The following is a 19790-nucleotide window of genomic DNA, read 5'->3' as shown; positions in this document are numbered from 1 at the left end:
AAGATGACCTGGCCTAAGAAAACATTTGAACAATGTCATCTGTGGTCCAGTAACTGTGGGAATAAAACAGTTTCTGTCAACATCAAACACAACCTGAATGAATGCACGCATCGAGTGATTCAAATCCACGCTAGCTGGTTCTGCATATCATCCTCACCTCTCCTCGCAAAGCAATTGCAGCTACATGCAGCAAAAACGTCTTTGTGGAGGAACAGAGAGCATTTGAAATTAAATTTGTAGTGGTTAACACATTTGCCTTACATGTCTAAGATCAGGAAAGAAATCAAGAGGTCACAACCTTAGTGTGCTCCTAGTCCCAGTCCCAAGCTCGGACAAATGGGAGTGTTGCGTCAGGAAGTAAAATCTGTGCCAAATCAAAGTTGTGCATCCATCTGCTGTGGTGACCCCTTGGGAAATAAGGGAGCAGCTGAAAGCACCTTGCCAGTTACGTGAATTCATGCACTGCTTTGAGCTACTCTACAGATTTGTCCACGCATACTAAATTACACTAAAACAGTATCCATGACTTTTTCCAGCTGGTGTTTCTTTCCCTTTCAGTGAACCAGACGTCTTTCAATTTTTTATGATGTGTCACCAGTACCATAGAGATGCTGTTGCTATGGCAGGTTTCCCACAGTAGCAAACACTCAGGCAGTTTGCTTCCCTGAAATTGAAAAATCACTCTGCTCACAGGCCCCCCCCCCCCCCCCTCGATTTGTTGTTCTTAGCTCACCTGTTGCCATGGCTGCGTTCATATTTCCTACCAGAATAATAGAGCAGCATCATAGAAAGCTGCGCGTAAGCTGATTTTGAAGAAACCTAGAGACTGCATTGATTAACTCCCTGGATCAATCTGGTTTTATGAGCTTTAAATGAACTTGATTTAATGAATGTGACGTAGTAGGAATCCAAGTGCTTGCAATAAAAACATCTTCTGGTGGGAGAAGCAGCTTCAGGGTTGCATTAAACAGAGGTGTAGCTCCAAGTTGAGGTGCTGAATACCAACACTGCAGATGATTCTTAGAAGTGAAGGGACCTTTCAGGGCCAGACCTGTATCTCTATGGATGTAAGTTGAAAATGAGTGGTTTGCTTATGTCAAATTCCTAGTGACTTTTTATAGGTTGGAGGATATCAAAGAATGCTGATGTAACGCCTCATTTAAGCAGCAAACTACAAAACCAGGGAGGTTAAAGTACTGTGTTTTTGTCGTGCTCACCCTTTACTAATGCGTCTGCTGTCTGACGTACACTGTGCTTCTAATGATGCAGTCTCATTTCATTCAGTGAGGGATTTTAGAAAAGTGTAAAGGCTTTGGATTTAGCAGGATGCAGCTCTTTCTGTCTCTTTGCTGTTTAATTCCCTTTTCTCTCACTCGCTCTGTCTCTTTATCTCTTCAGTCTATGATGTTTGATGCACACTGAGATCTTTGGAGCTCCTTTCAGTCTGCAGTGGTGTGTTAGTCTCCAACACTCTCAGCCAGACACACAAACACACAGTCACTGATTTCCAGCCACATACATAACAGGGATTCCCATGTTATTGTCTTTGCATCTCACTTCTGTAATCAATTCTACATGTTTCTCATTTGTAGTCGTTTTGTTTATGAGCTCTTTTGAAGCAATCTGCTTGAAAAAGTTTTGACTATCATGAGGTTTTTCTTCTTGCAGTGTCTTATATTAAAATAAAGCTCATCTGAGTTTATTTTAAAAAGGCTAAAACCTTTCCCCCAAGGGTGAATTTCTATTTCTGAGATTGTCTAGATTAAAAGCAGAGGACATGTCACAGACAACGCTCCGTGCCTTCATGATATGACATTAATGAAGAAACACACAAACACTGGAAGGTGTTGATTTTACATGAGCTCATTAGCAGATGGGCAGTCTCTCAGGTCTCTGCCTGGAAGAGGAACTCCAACCTTAGTCATTAGACAGTGACTGTCAGCAGTGTCACTGTCACATTTGTGACATGGTAACAAGCATGTCAACTGTTTTCCGGCTGATCTTTGCTTTTTTAACTCAAAGTGTCAAGTTTCAAAAATGAAAGTCTGATTTTCAGGTAAAAATGGAGTAAACTTCACACATTTCCCTCTAATATTTAATTTGTCTTTAGTCACAATCGTTAAATAAGCTGCCGTAATACAATGAAATCATCCTCTCTGCTTTCTGTTTGCTGCTGCTCCATGGTGACGCAGTTGTGTGAGTGGAGAAGTGGCACATTAAGGTGTCTTAAATTGAAATTAGGCACTTCATCCCAGTGGCCCACGGTGATTCTGTTCATCAGTGATTGCAAATTGAGTGACTAACATCCTCATTCAAACTTCACTGTTTGAATCCCTTTTATCATTCTTTCATCATCTTCCACTTTCCTCTCAGCCGCATCTTCTGCTGGTACTGCACCGATCGAAACAAATAAGCTAAAAGATTTATGTTTGTAGTTTAGTTTTCAGTTCATGTCCGCAGGCTGAGAGAGAAGGCAAGTACAACCTGTCAGGTTTGCAGGTTCTCAGTCTGGATGTCTAATGCAGGAGAAAACTGGAGATCAAGTTGAATGGATATGATTTATGCAGGGAAATTTTGCTTGTGATTGCTGATTCTGAATTAATCTTACACAAGCAGCATGCTTGTTGACCTGTGGATGTACCCTTTTCCGTACCCTGAATGTATTGTTTGAGAAAAAGCCTTCCAAGCCATACATTTCTAAGTAGACCCCCCTTCCCCACCCCCAAGACACAAAGGCACTCCTGCACGTTCCATCTCAAGGTACATGCTGGTTTGGAGTTTGCCTGCTGCTGCTGTCATGAGTATTCTATGTCCACGTAAAAGCACCAGCAGCATGGAAGCAGCTGCTAAAAAGCTTTACTGGAAATGGAAGACTCAGAGCAAATAAAGCTGGCTGATAAAAAGTAGGTTTGACAAAAACCTTATGAGGCATGCAGTAAGAATACAGTCCTGTTTCGCTGCAGCAAGACACGCGCCCACTTTTTTTTTTATTAAAGGGAATGGATGCTCAAATAGAATCTGACTTCTGTTCACATGATGAATGTCTCACTTAGAAATGAAGCTCTGCAGTTGTTCCTTCTCACAGCTGAATACTGATGACCTGAAGATAGGAAAGCATAAAATATTTACAGGCTCACTGTCACCTTGAGACCTCGTGTGCCACACACTGCAGTGATCTTAGTGGGGAATCTGTTGATGAGGTTTGGCTTATTGTTTAGAAGCTGGCTCAGCAATTAGGATTAGAAATGCTAAAGCAGAGCTGAAATAAAAAACAGAAAATTTCCTTCTGCGTAGGTTTAAGACACACTAGCTCTGTAGTGAACTCACATTCCTTTCAACAACTTACTACTTTTTCTGTGTCCACTTTTCAAAGCTACACTGTCTGAGACTGAAACGGGGAACCTCCTTTTAGCTCCTTTCAGCAACTAATTTATTGCAGATTTGAGCTCAGTTCAGATTAAGCTCTTGTCACCGGTGCTAGCTTGTTGCCATCCAGCTTCTCTGGCTTTCCTCCAGTGGCTTCAAAGGACAGTGTGCTCCTGTGACATTATGTAATGGGATTCCAGTTAGGAAGGCAGACATTTGGACTTGAAATCGTCACCATGTCACAAAACTGGAAAAGAGAGCAAAAAGAGCTGCAACTCATAATTATTAGCTAAGACAAGTTTGTTGGTTAGTTAGGATTTCTAAAACAAGCAGTGTAACAAATACTTTAAACGTCTGTTTTTGAATAAGAAGCACATTCTGGATAGAGGATAAAGATTAATGCCTCTTATTGTGATACGTCATTAACACACTCGATATCAGTACTTTGTCTGAACATACAGGCTCTAAATTGATTCGTCCAGCGATTAGTTGAACCAAACTTATTTCTATCAGTGTATTTAGAGATTTGTGTTACTCACAGTGTTTTACGACAGCTTGTTTAGCTTATTTTCACTGTTAGCGTTTTGTCTGCTGTCATGTTGTTTCTTTGGAGCCAGTAGTGACCATACTGGGATGAGAGGGCTGAGTGCCAGGTTATAATCATCCGTAAACTGTAGACATGCAGTGTGAGACACAAACAACTGTTAATTTGTACTAAGTAGAGTCCAACACATTTATCAGCGGGCTGATATTATAGACTTATTATTTGCTGGTAAATGAAGAGGATGGGAGAATCAGCCTTCCATGTTATCAATGTTGACGTTGCATAGTTTGTCCACCAGAGTGCAGCTTGTCCTGTTGTCGTGACATCTTTTGAATGCCATAATCCACCAGCCGATGGATAACTACACATAAACAGATTTCCAAAATTTTGGAATTTTAGGCAAATCGCGGTCAGTACTGTCAAACTCTAATATTATACACATAAAACACTAAAACTGCACTCAGCAGAACTGAAGCACAGACTTATTGAACACACTGTTAGAATATTAACCACTAAGAAAGTGATATTATTTGTTAGATAGCTGCACCAACAATGCTCCGAAAGAACCAGCACAACATACATGACAGATTTGGAAAATGCCATACAGAGTGAAGCCAACTGGAACTGGACGTATTGTTGATGACCGACTGCAAGTCTGTGACAGAATTTCTGTATCACAACATCATCATGGCTATAATTCTGACTTTGTCATTTTGATATCATGTGTATGAAAGTGATTTGATAGGCATTGGTAGTATTTACTATTAGATTGGTTCTTTTTTGGGAATCAGAAGCCCCTTATAAGATTTGGAGAAGTCTTCAGTATTCATTCATATGACAGCAATCAAGCATACCTGCCCACGGTTCGTGCACCTGGATAGTGTTTTAAAATAACAGGAATAGAGAATAAGGAGGTGCTGCTGGAACCAGATGAACTTAGGACTTTCTTTATGGTTACAGGTTTTGAGAGAGGGAAGGAGGACCTCTTGCCACTGCCTTTGAAAGAGGACTCTCATTCCATATCTAAGAGCAAGGTAAGAAAACTCACTCCACTGAGCTGATGCACCGTAAAGGCTAAGAAGGAATGATGGGTTGCTTCAGTGTGTAATGAGACCAGAGAATAAGGGAATTACTGCACATCTCCTTTCCTTTTCCGAGTCTAGCCTAAGGCGTGAGAGAGCCTACATACGCTGCTAAACATCAAACATTTATCAACTAAAATTCGGACTCGACCCGTCTTTCAAGCGAGCTCAGCGTGGAGGCTCGTCTAGTTTATCTGTCGAGGTCCTCATCAAATAGGTCAGTGCAAACGTGGGTGTCTCGAGACTTCCTCTGAGTCACTGCACAGACACTATGAAATTGTTTTCATGAAGTATGAAGAGATGATGATCCATGCATGATGGTTAATTTAGAGATTAAAAGAATCTCTCACAGAGGCTTGCCAGGAGGAAAACAAGAGTTAAAATAATGTGTGTGTGTATTAAAAACATCCAGATGACATCTTAGATGACTAGTTCAGATGCAGAATCAAGCCCAAGCTGTGGTTTACAGCAGTCCTCACAGGAGTCGTACTCTCAGCAAAATAAATCTGAACGTTTGTGAAAAGTACAAAAGATTTGGAAGGAGGGTTTTAGCTTTGTTGCTTACTATCACGTAACCTCCATCCTGTCACCTACACTGCTTGTGTGTGTGTTTACAGCTTTAAATAGCTCACACACACACACACCTATGTGGCCACTATAGGTCGCTCCGGCTGGCATGTGACGGGATCTGGCAGAGACACACCAGCAATTTTAAGCTTTGTCCTAGTAGCAGAGCTAAGTTGGGTTCTACCATGGAAACGCATGAGCTTGGTCGGAAAAAGATCTGCTAACCTCAAATAATGTCCCCGTGTTTTAGTAGACTGTGTTGGTTGTGTGATTTCAGGTAACCAATTTGTCATTAAGAGGCAAAACTTTGCTGACATTTACGTTTGCACTTTACAGACTACATTAGGCATTTTACCGATTTTTCTTTTAGTTGCCTGGAACAGAAATTCCCAGATTACCAGCATTAGTATTACTAAGGGTCTTTAAGGTGACCCCACTGGAAGTCTCCAACCTTTCAAGGGTGTGTTAACCGTTAGAATGAACAAACATGTGGCTTAAGAACAGATTTTTCTCATTTGAGTATAAAAATGAAGAATAAAGATCTTGATGTGACATCTCCAAGATCTGCCTTTTCTCTCCTGTGTTCTCAGTCTGAAACAAAGCTGTACAATGGTTCAGACAAGGATGTGTCGGCGTCTGGGGGGAAGCTCACCAAAAAGGAGTCCCTCAAGGTAAGTGAGCTCAAAGCGGCTTAAGTCTTGCGTATCCAGACGCTTAATTCTAAGGGCAGGCATAACGAGTCTTAATGAGGCTCTTTCATGGAGAGTGTTACGTATAGCTCAATCACTGATGCTTGTCAACATGACGATTTAAAGTGTTTGTATTCAAACTGCGTGCCATTAGAGGCCATGTTTTTCGTTAAAAGCTCATACTTTTCTTCATGTAACAAATGTTAGAGTGAGTAGGACACAGTGTAGTCAAACATGTTGAAAAAAACTCAGAGGTGATGATTTTGTCCTTCAAACTTTACTTTAGTCCACCTGCCGCAGGCACAGTCTTGCAGACCTCCGAATATAAATGCGTTTCAGCTCCCACAGCTTGCATTAATTTGATGTGCGCTTTTTCCACACTTTAACCTCCTAAGACCCGAACTCTTCCACGGCATGCATTTTTAATTTCTCTTTGATATTTGGGCTGATTGGGACCTGATGAATGTAAAAATAAAGATTTACCAGATTTTTTATTTAGTTATTTTTTTTACCTAATTTTTGTTTCTAACAATAATGAGAGCCACATATTCGTTTGACATTTCAATAGAACAGTAGCAGCATAATGTCCTCGTGAGTGGATATCAGGCCCTTGTAGAGCAAAATTGAGTATTTTGGTCTAAATAACCCAAAAATGTGATGTCCACATATGTGGACGCCAGGTCCTAGGAGGTTACAGCTGTACTCACAACAGGCCAATACGGTTGAGATCAGCTGACTGTTCTGGCACACAGAATATCAGTTATCCACAGGATTATAGCACAACACTGGAAAATGGAGTGGATGCAACTCAAACTCTACCTTTAAAGACCTGTAGTAGCTTTCATTTCTGGAAACGGATTACTTCCCTGTAAGCTGAGCTGTAGACATTAGTCAGACGGATTGCTTCTTTAATCATAAAAACATTGCTTTTGCAAAAGTGCTTTAGGAATTATTGCTTGGAACTGAATTTTGTGAGAACATATTGCAAAGTATGAGTGCTTGGTCTTTTTTTCTTTACTCAGTAGTGTACTGCAGCACTAATTTAATTGGAAAAATACAGTCTAATTAGAATCAGTCTTTTAAGATGATGCTTTAGATCCTAATAATTGATTTCTTTCCGACAAATATTTCTAATCAATTTCATTTTTGGGGGGTTTGTTTGTTTTAATCAAAATCCAGTCGGTACAAATGTTTTCTTTCGGGAAGTTGTGTATGTTGGGCCACACTCTACCTGATGATGTATAGAAAACACAGATTTTTAAACCTGTGGTGCACTGGTGTCATGCACATGTGCAGGCTTAAAGGGAGCCATTAAATGTAAAAGAGTGTACTCGACAGTCGAACAGCACCCTGGTGTTAATGTGACAGGGACACAGAGGAGTGTGATTTCACTCATAGTTTTTGTTGCCAAATGGAATTCAGTGGGAAGCCATGTCCACATAATGATGTCTTTGCATTGTCCCGCCCTCTGCGTTCCCTGTAGGTGCAGAAGAAGAACTACAGGGAAGAAAAGAAGAGGGCAACCAAGGAGCTGCTCAGCACCATCACTGATCCTTCTGTCATCGTCATGGCCGACTGGCTAAAGGTGGCACATCCCACATTCAGTGTCTGCCTTGTGCTCTATATATTTGCATTGACAACTTGCCCTTAGGCCGGCATAAAATATAACATTACTTTTGCATTAGGAAAAATAGTGTTCCCAGCTGTAACAGTAAGACAAAGAATAAAAGAATCCCTTCAGGTTTTGGTAGCGTTTTTGAGTACCTGACTTTTTCCTGCAACTGTCTGCAGATCCGTGGCACTCTGAAAAGCTGGACCAAGCTGTGGTGTGTGCTGAAGCCGGGCGTCCTGCTCATCTACAAAACTCACAAAAACGGGCAGTGGGTGGGAACGGTGCTGCTCAATGCCTGCGAGCTCATCGAGAGGCCCTCCAAGAAAGACGGCTTCTGCTTCAAACTCTTTCACCCCCTGGAGCAGTCCATCTGGGCTGTCAAGGTCAGAGTGGACCTTTAAAAAGCATTAAGTCAGTTATGTAAATGATCCTAATGTAGCATCTTTTTAATTAAATTATGATTTTCAGACACCTTTTTAGAAAACTAACAAATAACTAAGAGAGCAACATAATAAACGCAACACCATCACAATAATCTAGCTAAGTGTAAATAATAGTAAACACTAAATATTGAATGTTATTGTGCAGCAGGCAAGACTGACAGCGCATGTTCACTGTTAAACACATTGTAACAATTAGTTTAAAGTATGCAGCAAGTGCACAGTTAACAAAAACGCTACAAAACAGTTATTTGCTCAAAAATGGCTCCGTTTGGAATCATCTCTTAGACTGCATTCTACTTCATATGGAGGTCTACAGGGATTCGTGTACTCAATGAAAAAATCACCATGAAAACAGTTGACATATAGCATTTGATTATGACATGATTTTTCTCAATATATATTTTTACATAGAAGCCTGCATGTGTTTGTTTGCTAGTCATCAATTGCTGGTATTTTCAGGCATCTAGCGAGTTCATAAGCTACTTTCTATCATGTCAAACAGCAGGCGTATGATCATTTTACCTTAGAAAGTGGTACCACAGCAGTGCCACTACAGCACACTTGTGTTTTTAAACCAGTGTCTGCTGGTTTTGGCTTAATTTTCTTAGAAATTGTTTCGCATTGTTTATAACAGTGTAATCATGAATGCAAAGCCAGACTGGTTCATTATGCAGACAGAGTTTTGCTTGCTGTCCATCGATGAGCAAAGCAGAATAAACTCTTACACGTAATTAGGACTGAAAGGGCCCTTCAGTTAAAAACACTCATTTGTCCCCTGCAGTTACAATAGCGAAGCAGATGTGGATGTTAACTGTATAATGAAAGCCATGTCTTTGTTTCATTTAGGACACACACAGAGAAAATTATACCTCCAGCCAGCCTATTTCAGTTTTGGCAGTTCTCATTTTCCATTGTCCCCGTTTTCAGCTCGCCCTGCTTTCGGTCCACTCCAGTAATTTAGTATTCATCGCTGACCTTGCATTTCAAGCCTCATTTTTCGTTTGTTTGTATTATAAAAAAACAAAACCTTGAATCAAAATTACCAGTTTGTTTTGCATTACAGCGTTCCTGCTCTCCACTATTGAAATAAGCACTTCACCGGCTCTGTTTCTGTGCCCTCTATGCTCTCTCATTTGCATAATTACATATCTGTAATGCTGGATTGTTTCTGTTTGCGCATGAAATGATGTAAAACGAAAAGAGAAAATATAAAAAACTTGAGATAAAATAAAGAAATCACAATGAAAGACTTTTTAAAAGAAGAAGTAAAACACAGATCAAGAAACTGAGTAACTAGGTGAATGTTTTTAACGTGCATTCCCGTCCTTTCTTTGTGTCTTATTGTTATCAGGGTCCTAAAGGAGAAGCAGTCGGCTCCATCACGCAGCCGTTACCCAGCAGCCACCTCATTTTCCGTGCTGCCTCTGAGTCTGATGGTAGGAGACAGGCTGTCATTTAAAGCCATTTCTCTGACTTTTGTCAGCAGCCGCTTACACTGACTGATTGAGATAAACTATCAATTTGCATAATATTGGCATTAACAAAGCTGTATTAGTATCAGATGAATAGCAGATGATCTGACAGTGAGTGGCCTTCATTGGAAGAGGCACTGATCATCTTTGTTTTATAAACCATCTGCTATGTTTTGTCTCCGGCACGCTGATAAAGGAGACCTGTTCTGCTCATTTCCAGCCTCATATTTCTTTTTGTCTTAACTACAGTAGATGTGTATGACTCACAGTGCAAATGAATCATTATTTATCTTATATTGGGTCAAGGTGCCTCTGTCTGAAACAAGCATCTGTAGCTGTTTGCCTTCGAGTCCTGTGATCTTTCGTCATTGTTTTGTTCTTAAAATAGAACATTTGAACAAAAGGTGGGAAAGGCTTATGTGCTGGTAGACAGAATTTTATTCCTTTTACTCTTTTCAGCTTACAGTGATTTCTTGTACATACACTCACTTTGTTATTTAAAAAGTTTAACATAAAACAACATTTAAATGTGTGTACATGTGACAGAAAGGAAAAGCATAATGGGCCCACTTTAAACAGGAACCAGGCAATCGTGGCCTAACAACGTTAGCGTTTCTGGCCACAATCTAATCAAAGGTACATTAACCTTTATTATCTGAATCAGGCTGTTAGAATAATTTGTAATGTAGTTTCCAGGTAGTGATAAAGAAGCAATAAGAAATATGGTTAAATGCTCTGTTTGCTTTAATGCCAACATAGGAGACTTTAACTGCGGGTTGAACGTTGAATAAGGTGGGATGTGGAAAGGCTGGAATGGCTGTTTGTTATGAGGGCGGATGTGTGTATATGTGAATCTCAGTTTATGTCTGTGTAAATGTGAGAAAATGAAACAAAAGGAGACTTTGTGATAAATCGAAGGCTGTTCGGAGACACAGCAAGCGTGTCCTCTGTGTCTCTGTCCGTGGTGCTGAAACATCCATTCCAGCCTCTCCATCATCCACTCGGTCCCTCTCCATGGTGCTGAAATAACTCCTGTTTTAGGAAGACTTCCAAAGTGAAAAAGCTTTTTAACTCACCCAGAGTTGATTCTGATGTGTGGTGAGGGGCTGTTGTGATTCACCATGAATAGATTTCATGAAAACAATAATTCACAAAATGGTTTCTGCGTCTTGTTTATCAGCTTAATTCCTGTTTCCAGGCCGATGCTGGATGGATGCCTTGGAGCTGGCCCTGAAGTGCTCCAGCCTGCTGAAGAGGACCATGATCCGTGAGGGGAAGGATGACATGAGCACTGTAGGCACTGGTGGGGAACACTCCATTAATTTCTACAGCCTCCTCAGAGCCCACAACATACACGGTTTCCAGTGAGTAGGAAATGTCATTTACATTAGATTGTAGAGCTCAGCTATTACTGATTTTATGGATTTAAAAATTCTTTCTATGATATTCCCCTGCTTCTTACAGGTTCAATGACAGCGACCATTTGAAAGACCCGGACCTGTACTCAGACAAGTCAGATCGGGAAGGAGAGCAGGACCACGAGGAGTCAGATCCAGAGGGGCTGGAGAAAAGTGAGGAGAGTGACAGCGACACATCAGAGCGTCAGGACGACTCGTACATTGACCTGGACCCAAATGAGCATCTGCGTGAAACCCCATACCTGGAACAGTCCCAGGAAGAGTTAGGAGAGGTATGGAACAGGGGGTGGGGGTGGGAGGCTGCAATTTTGCTCTCCTTTGAACGTCAACAAGAAAAAGCATTGCAGATGAGGTGTGATTGTACCACTAAGATACAATCTCCTAGGATTTGTAGCAGCAATTTTCATCTTTAAAACTTCATCTGAAGGCTTGTTTTTAATAAAGTTTCTCACATAATGAGGAGAAATTAGCATGTTCCTCTGCAGGGCTATTCAGCCTGTAACATGGACGAGCTTTGATCGCAGTGTGCGTGGGTGTCTGCGAGGGATGTGAGGATAAGTGTGAGAGTGAAAACACAGATTTCCGTCCTGATGAAATCTAAACGAGACAACTCAATAATTAAACACTGACTGAAGCAAAATGTTTACACTCGAGCTAATGAAAGCACCATTTGCACAAAAAGCCATGTGAACTTTGAAGCTTGTGGACATGCATAAAATTTGAAAGTAGCGTTAACAAAAGTAAAAAAAAAGTGACAAGTGTCAATCTGTCATATATGTTACAACAGGACACGTGCAATTACTTAACCTGTCTGCTGTTTTCTGACTGTGTCCTCAGGCTGGTGAAGCTGCTCAGACAGAAACCGTATCAGAGGAGAACAAGTCTCTGATCTGGACCCTGCTGAAGCAGGTTCGACCTGGCATGGACCTGTCCAAGGTTGTGTTACCCACTTTTATCCTGGAGCCAAGATCCTTTCTGGACAAACTCTCTGATTACTACTTCCATGCAGACTTCCTGTCAGAGTAAGACATTCCATTTACCTTGACCTTTGTGAAACAGGCTTATCAATTGGGAGTAATTTGATGTGAATCAATGGTAATCGGACTTCAGCCTGCAGATAGTGGCATTAGACTGTAAACAAGTTGGCCTGGCTTTGACTTTCAAAAGAGAGAAAAAAGAGTGTTTGTGTAATGGAGGAGCATCAGTTCAAGCTTTTGCTTCATTCTCAGGGCTGCAATTGAAGAGAATGCCTATAACCGGATGAAGAAGGTGGTAAAGTGGTACATCTCTGGATTTTACAAAAAGCCAAAGGTCAGCATAGCTTTTCTGCGTCAGCTGTTGGTCACATGTTTTGTATGTACATGACCCTAAAATCATGTTTTATGGTGCTTTTGAATTCACAGGGGTTGAAGAAGCCCTACAATCCCATTATTGGAGAGACGTTCCGCTGCATGTGGCTCCATCAGAAGACCAATAGCAAGACCTTCTACATGGCAGAACAGGTAACAACAATACTGCTACCGAGAGCTGCCTGATAGGTTCATCTGTTACACTGAATTTGGCTATATGAGGAGTACATACAGTGGGGCAAAAAAGTATTTAGTCAGCCACCGATTGTGCAAGTTCCCCCACCTAAAATGATGACAGAGGTCAGTAATTTGCACCAGAGGTACACTTCAACTGTGAGAGACAGAATGTGAAAAAAAAATCCATGAATTCACATGGTAGGATTTGTAAAGAATTTATTCGTAAATCAGGGTGGAAAATAAGTATTTGGTCAATAACAAAAATACAACTCAATACTTTGTAACATAACCTTTGTTGGCAATAACAGAGGTCAAACGTTTACTATAGGTCTTTACCAGGTTTGCACACACAGTAGCTGGTATTTTGGCCCATTCCTCCATGCAGATCTTCTCGAGAGCAGTGATGTTTTGGGGCTGTCGCCGAGCAACACGGACTTTCAACTCCCGCCACAGATTTTCTATGGGGTTGAGGTCTGGAGACTGGCTAGGCCACTCCAGGACTTTCAAATGCTTCTTACGGAGCCACTCCTTTGTTGCCCGGGCGGTGTGTTTTGGATCATTGTCATGTTGGAAGACCCAGCCTCGTTTCATCTTCAAAGTTCTCACTGATGGAAGGAGGTTTTGGCTCAAAATCTCACGATACATGGCCCCATTCATTCTGTCCTTAACACGGATCAGTCGTCCTGTCCCCTTGGCAGAAAAACAGCCCCATAGCATGATGTTTCCACCCCCATGCTTCACAGTAGGTATGGTGTTCTTGGGATGCAACTCAGTATTCTTCTTCCTCCAAACACGACGAGTTGAGTTTATACCAAAAAGTTCTACTTTGGTTTCATCTGACCACATGACATTCTCCCAATCCTCTGCTGTATCATCCATGTGCTCTCTGGCAAACTTCAGACGGGCCTGGACATGCACTGGCTTCAGCAGCAGAACACGTCTGGCACTGCGGGATTTGATTCCCTGCCGTTGTAGTGTGTTACTGATGGTGACCTTTGTTACTTTGGTCCCAGCTCTCTGCAGGTCATTCACCAGGTCCCCCCGTGTGGTTCTGGGATCTTTGCTCACCGTTCTCATGATCATTTTGACCCCACGGGATGAGATCTTGCGTGGAGCCCCAGATCGAGGGAGATTATCAGTGGTCTTGTACGTCTTCCATTTTCTGATGATTGCTCCCACAGTTGATTTTTTCACACCAAGCTGCTTGCCTATTGTAGATTCACTCTTCCCAGTCTGGTGCAGGTCTACAATACTTTTCCTGGTGTCCTTCGAAAGCTCTTTGGTCTTGGCCATGGCGGAGTTTGGAGTCTGACTGTTTGAGGCTGTGGACAGGTGTCTTTTATACAGATGATGAGTTCAAACAGGTGCCATTCATACAGGTAACGAGTAGGGGACAGAAAAGCTTCTTACAGAAGACGTTACAGGTCTGTGAGAGCCAGAGATTTTCCTTGTTTGAGGTGACCAAATACTTATTTTCCACCCTGATTTACGAATAAATTCTTTACAAATCCTACCATGTGGATTCATGGATTTTTTTTTCACATTCTGTCTCTCACAGTTGAAGTGTACCTCTGGTGCAAATTACTGACCTCTGTAATCATTTTAAGTGGGGGAACTTGCACAATCGGTGGCTGACTAAATACTTTTTTGCCCCACTGTATCAGATAATGTTGACAGGGTAAATCGATGACTGACAGTTTACATTATTTATTTTATAGGTATCTCATCACCCTCCAGTATCGGCCTTCTATGTCAGTAACAGGAAGGACGGATTCTGCCTCAGTGGAAGCATCCTCGCCAAGTCCAAGTTCTATGGTACAAACACGCACAGCACACTCACTGTTTAGTGCTGCTCTAATATTACTTTGACATTTTAGCTCTTTGGTCTATTATCTACTTTTGACTATCAGTACTGTTTCATTGTTTTAGGAAACTCGCTGTCGGCTATACTGGACGGGGAGGCTCGCCTCACTTTTCTCAACCGAGGGGAGGACTATGTGATGAACATGCCCTATGCTCACTGTAAAGGTTCGAATGAATCTTTTTCCTTTCACATGTCACTCATGCTGTGTGAACAGTGCTGTAACATCACTGTTCTGTTGGACATCCAAAGCACAGGGGTGGCTGTAGCTCAGGAGGTAGAGCAGGTCACCTGCTGATCGGAAGGTTGGAGGTTCGATCCCAGGCTCCTCCAGCATGCCAAGTATCCTTGGGCAAGATACTAACTCCAAGTTGCTCTCCGATGCATCCATCGGAGTATGAATGTGTGTGAGTGTAGTTAGAAAGCGCTCAGTATAGAGGTAGTGCTTGTGAGAATGGGTGTGACTGGGTGAATGTGGCGTGTTGTATAGAGCGCTTTGAGTACTCTGGGAGAGTAGAAAGGCGCTATATAAGAATCAGTCCATTTACCACATTAGCTTGCAAAAACCTGCCAAATTAACTTTGCTTTGTAGGTGCTGATCTATTTTAGATATGTTTGAGTTTACCTGTAACCTGTGCGTTCTTTTATAAAAACAATCTGCTAGGTATCCTATATGGAACCATGACTCTGGAGCTGGGTGGTCATGTCACCATTGCTTGTGAGAAAACAGGCTACAGTGCACAGCTGGAGTTCAAACTGAAGGTATGGCTTTGTTCTGTAGTTTAAAAAACTTAAAAAATACTTAACTAAAGTACTTATTTAATAGTAGTAAATAGTGTGTAAGGGGAGGCCTTTAGGCTTGTGAAGTCCTAGATTTTGTAGTAGCTGTTTAAGACTTTGAAAAAAACTCAGACTCACATGATTTTTCTGAATATCTCCTCCACCCTTCCTGAAAAAACATCCCACCCCCTCCAACCACGCCTCGCTCCATCATCATTTACCAACTAGCGACAGGTACTTTTATGATAAAGCAAACAGGGTAGCGAATTTGTAAAGATAGTAAAAGTTTAAGAAATCCATTTATTTAGTAATTGCTGCCCCTCAGTTTTATATCCCTAAAGTAGGCAAACAGAACCTTGGGTTGTGTGTACCTTCTGGTACCTTAAACATGTAAGCGATTGCCATTGGCAGTTTCTACAATGTTGTTTTCTTTTAATTGGTCTTCAATGAAAAGCGGTCGTATTAGTAAAATCTCTATGAGTAATAGTAAGTCACAGGATCTTTTTCTCGTACAGTAACTGCAGCAAGTAAACTGCTTTATATCCTTTCCTATTTCTTCTCCTCTCTCCTCTCCCATCCCTTCCTCTCTGCCTCCTCTTCCTTCTCATTCCTCCATTTCCCGCCCTGTTGTTTCCGTTTTTCCTGCAGCCTTTCCTGGGCAGCAGTGACTGTGTTAATCAAATCTCTGGAAAGATCAAGCTGGGAAAGGAGGTGTTAGCTACACTAGAAGGACACTGGGTAAGACGTGTGTCTGTGTTCCTGTAATCACTGCCTGTTTCATAAAAAACACAGATACAACATGTATCTGTATATATTTTGTATTGTGTCTTTAAAATCATTATTGGATTGATGTGTTGACATTTTGCTAATATTAATTCCTTATACAGAAATGAAATATATAACCAGTAATACAAGTTGCTGTGTTTTCTTCTGGTTTAAGAAAAGCTGGCAGATTTTATCAAACTAGACACGACTTTATACCCACAGAAAAAATAAACTTCTTAGTAAAACCTTCCCTTTGTTAGTTGGGTAATGTTTCAAAACTACCATGTTAAAAGCTATTTTTGTACTTTCCCCCTCAGGATAGTGAGATCTTCATTAATGATAAGAAGACTGGGATAGTGGACACTTTCTGGAACCCCACGACGGAGCTGAGGCAGAGCCGACTGACTCGTTGCACCGTCCCACTAGAGGAGCAGGGAGAGTCTGAGTCAGAAAGGTGAGCTTTGATTCGACTATTATCAGAGTATTGACTGTCAAATGTAATAGATTATCTGAAATGCACTTACTACATTGTGCAAAGGTTTGATGCTTCTGCAAACCACTTTGCAACCCCTTTTGCCGGAGTATTGCTGCTGCTTCTGGATCAGAGCTACATAGCCAAATCCATGTTACTGCACATGGAACTGTAGCTTTGTTTCAGCTGTAGTGGTCCTGATTGAAACAAAGAGTCTTATCTTTTAGTCTTTCATTAATGCTTTGTTTTTCCTTCTCAATCCGGCAGACTGTGGCAACACGTGACACGAGCCATCAACAACAAGGACCAGACCGAAGCCACCAATGAGAAGTTCATACTGGAGGAAGCTCAGAGGAAGTCGGCGCGTGAGCGGAAAGCCAAATGTGAGGAGTGGAGTCCTGCCCTGTTCGAGCAGGACCCCATCACCGGAGAGTGGCATTACAAATATGCCGAGTGAGTGACTCCTCTGTTGCTCGTAAGCGGGTGTGGTTTGAAATCACATTAAATTCAACTGTGTGTTTAATGGAGATAAGAAAGCGCTGAGGTATGAGCTTCATGCATGTCTCTGCTGGGAGATACCGACAAAGCAGAGCTGGTGAAACTGTAGTAAAAATGACAAAAAACAGTTAAGCTTGTGTTCTGATGTGTTCACCTTCTGCTGGCGTCATTGGAGACAGAATTTGCATGCACTGGACGTCACTTCCGGAAGTCTTTTACAAGCGTATTTGCAGTCAGCTGGTTTTAAATAGATTTCCCTCTAAAGGCACATTTTATTTTTTGCCTCAGTCTCAGAATTTTTTAGTGTGGCAGGCTGCCATCTAGTGGTGATCCCCTATATGCATAGATGATGTCCAGTTTACAGTTATTTACTGTTATAATGAGAATGTTTTTGTGTGTAAGATACAGTATGCTAGATGAGAAAGAGAAAAACTGTGAGCGGTATTTATATCAGAATAGTTATATTTGTCCCTCTTCTTTTTCATCCTTACTGTGTTTCTTCGTCTCTATCATCCTTTTCTTCCTCAGCACAAGGCCTTGGGATCCACTCAATGACCTGATCCAGTTCGAGAAAGATGGCTGTATCCAGACCAAGGTCCGACACCGCACCCCTATGGTACGTTCTGGCAGTCTTATTAGTCTGAGTAACCAGGGGCCGCGGAGGGACAATTGCAAATGCCAGGTAGGTTGTCCAAATCGAAAACCGCTGTGAAGCAATGCATCTCGCCGTCTCAGCCATCTTCCATCCATGCATCTCAAAGCACCCTGCGCACCACCTTCATTGTGACTTCTCTGTGTTGTCTTCGCGGTGCTGCCACCACCATTGTCGCTTCTGCTCCACTTTATTGTGATGTTTTTTTTCTTAGTGCCACCACCTTTATTTTTACCTTTCTTGCTGTTCGCTCTCAATGCGACGGAAGGTCTTGTCAGACTGCATGCTGTAGTAAATGGATGACAAGGCATTCTTCCTTTGTTCACTCTGAAGAGACGAGCATTGTTCAGCATGAAGGAGTGCACGAGCAGTATTTGGAAACATTGTTTGGCTGCAGGCTCTTCCACACGTTGTGAAATTTCAGAATAGTATTAAAAAGTTCAACAGAAAGCAGCAAAATTCTTCCACATGAACAAAACATCACTGCTGGAGCTCAGACTGGAACTTTTACTGTTATTTAGCTCTTTGTTTTGTTTCAGTAGGTGGCTACTTCTCCTGATAGCTACGTTGTGCACAACCTATCAGCACCAAATAACACTCAAAAAGTTAGAATCTCATTTAACTTAACGTAATAATTCGTGGCTAATTATTTATTTTAGGATGTGGAGGAGACCAAAACAGAGATAAAAGGAGAAAAAACTTTTTTAGTTTTCTAAAATTTGCAAAACGTGAAAGTGGTCATTTCCTACATTACACCCAAAAGCAAGAACCATTTCACCCTCATCAGTCTAATCCTGATCGTCACGCCTTCCTCACCCAACTCCATTCTGTTTTTGTGCAGTGTTTGTTGGACTCTTAAATTCGCTAGTTAGTCGTAAGAAGAGGCTAAAGGTTTCTGTGGACCAGTCAGTCTGGCCTCTTTGCATCCACATGTGTTCAGAGTAACCACCTGCCAGGATCTGAAGTTTGTCCCTGGTGGATAAATCAGTCACCATCAGTGCTTTCAGGCTTTTGCTTAACTGTTGCCAAATGTTGTCCAACAGGGCTGACGCTGTCCCCCGGTTGGAGTCAGTCACGCTTCTGTTAGGCAAACTTTGACATGCTTTTCTATGGCCCAGATCTTTACCTGGCAGAGTTAAACATCTGTGGAAGAAATGATTTGAATAAACAAGCTCAAGGCAGGTTTGTTCATTTGGGATGCTGAGTATGTGTTTTTTGTTGACCAGTTGAAATTAGCCTAACAGCATGCCTCGCACAACCGCCGTTTGCATCAACACTAAATAGCATGTTTGTCTGTGTGTTTATTTTGGATTTGTCAGTCCAAGATGCTGAAATTTGCCTTCTTTTCTGACACGCTTGTGTATTTATCCACACATGTGCCGACAGGTAACGGTGCCAAAGAGGAAACACAAGAGTGACAAGCCCAAGAGTCCAGAGAGCGGCTGCTCCTCACCTGAACCCGACCACCAGGACTCATCCGGCAGCGAACGTGAGCCACACACACTAAAACTCACATCTCAATACGCACATACGCAGGCTGAACAGTCAATATAGTCAGTCAACAATGTTCATTGACAAAATTTATACCTACAGCTGTGAATTTATTCATCTAAATGTCTGTTGTTGCTCTTGTTAGATGAGGAATTTGTGATACAGGTAATAAAGGGTCTTGATGACAACAGCTTTGCATATGTAGATGTTGCTACTGATGAGAAATTAGACTTTGTGACACACCCATGAATCATATGACTCATGTGTACAAATGCTTAGAAGCAGTCTGACTTAAATACATACATCTGCATTATGTAAGTGCCCATGCGTCTATGGTTTTAAACTTGTTTTGCTCTACTTTATCGCAGGACACAAAAGCAAGCATAACAATCGGCTGAGGAAAAAAGGAGCAGACCTCAGCGAACTTCAAAGTGCCATTGAATCCATAAAGCAGACGCAGGAGGACATTAACAGGTGGGAAGTATAAGTCACACTGTGAGGCGACTGTGGTAATACGCTGGACCTTTTAGCACTCACACGTAGCATCTGTGT

At 41.7% G+C, this 19790-nt stretch overlaps 2 protein-coding genes across 15 annotated transcripts in view; one reads left to right on the top strand and one right to left on the bottom strand.

The window, feature by feature from the left end:
* LOC113009462 (serine/threonine-protein kinase pim-2-like) overlaps window positions 1-19790 on the bottom strand; it is a 512014-nt gene that overhangs the window by 237944 nt on the left and 254280 nt on the right. The window lies entirely within an intron of this gene.
* The window catches only part of osbpl8 (oxysterol binding protein-like 8), a 99265-nt gene that overhangs the window by 75529 nt on the left and 3946 nt on the right, over window positions 1-19790 (top strand). For 10 of the 14 annotated variants that reach the window (XM_026147746.1, XM_026147747.1, XM_026147751.1 and 7 more), the window contains 20 exons: window positions 4871-4944; window positions 6150-6230; window positions 7732-7833; window positions 8040-8243; window positions 9655-9739; window positions 10974-11139; window positions 11240-11465; window positions 12031-12215; window positions 12423-12504; window positions 12597-12695; window positions 14438-14534; window positions 14649-14747; window positions 15245-15342; window positions 15589-15594; window positions 16009-16098; window positions 16443-16579; window positions 16865-17050; window positions 17624-17777; window positions 19134-19236; window positions 19607-19712. In XM_026147746.1, the coding sequence (XP_026003531.1) occupies window positions 4871-4944; window positions 6150-6230; window positions 7732-7833; window positions 8040-8243; window positions 9655-9739; window positions 10974-11139; window positions 11240-11465; window positions 12031-12215; window positions 12423-12504; window positions 12597-12695; window positions 14438-14534; window positions 14649-14747; window positions 15245-15342; window positions 15589-15594; window positions 16009-16098; window positions 16443-16579; window positions 16865-17050; window positions 17624-17777; window positions 19134-19236; window positions 19607-19712 (2380 nt within the window). The remainder of the gene's footprint in view (window positions 1-4870; window positions 4945-6149; window positions 6231-7731; window positions 7834-8039; window positions 8244-9654; window positions 9740-10973; window positions 11140-11239; window positions 11466-12030; window positions 12216-12422; window positions 12505-12596; window positions 12696-14437; window positions 14535-14648; window positions 14748-15244; window positions 15343-15588; window positions 15595-16008; window positions 16099-16442; window positions 16580-16864; window positions 17051-17623; window positions 17778-19133; window positions 19237-19606; window positions 19713-19790) is intronic. The other 4 variants (XM_026147745.1, XM_026147754.1, XM_026147744.1 and 1 more) reach the window with 3 other exon arrangements.

Source organism: Astatotilapia calliptera, chromosome 17 (assembly GCF_900246225.1).
Source record: "Astatotilapia calliptera chromosome 17, fAstCal1.2, whole genome shotgun sequence".
NCBI classification, from domain to species: domain Eukaryota; kingdom Metazoa; phylum Chordata; class Actinopteri; order Cichliformes; family Cichlidae; genus Astatotilapia; species Astatotilapia calliptera.
The sequence above is the reverse complement of the archived record's forward strand: the minus strand, read 5'-3'. Positions and strand labels throughout refer to the sequence as shown.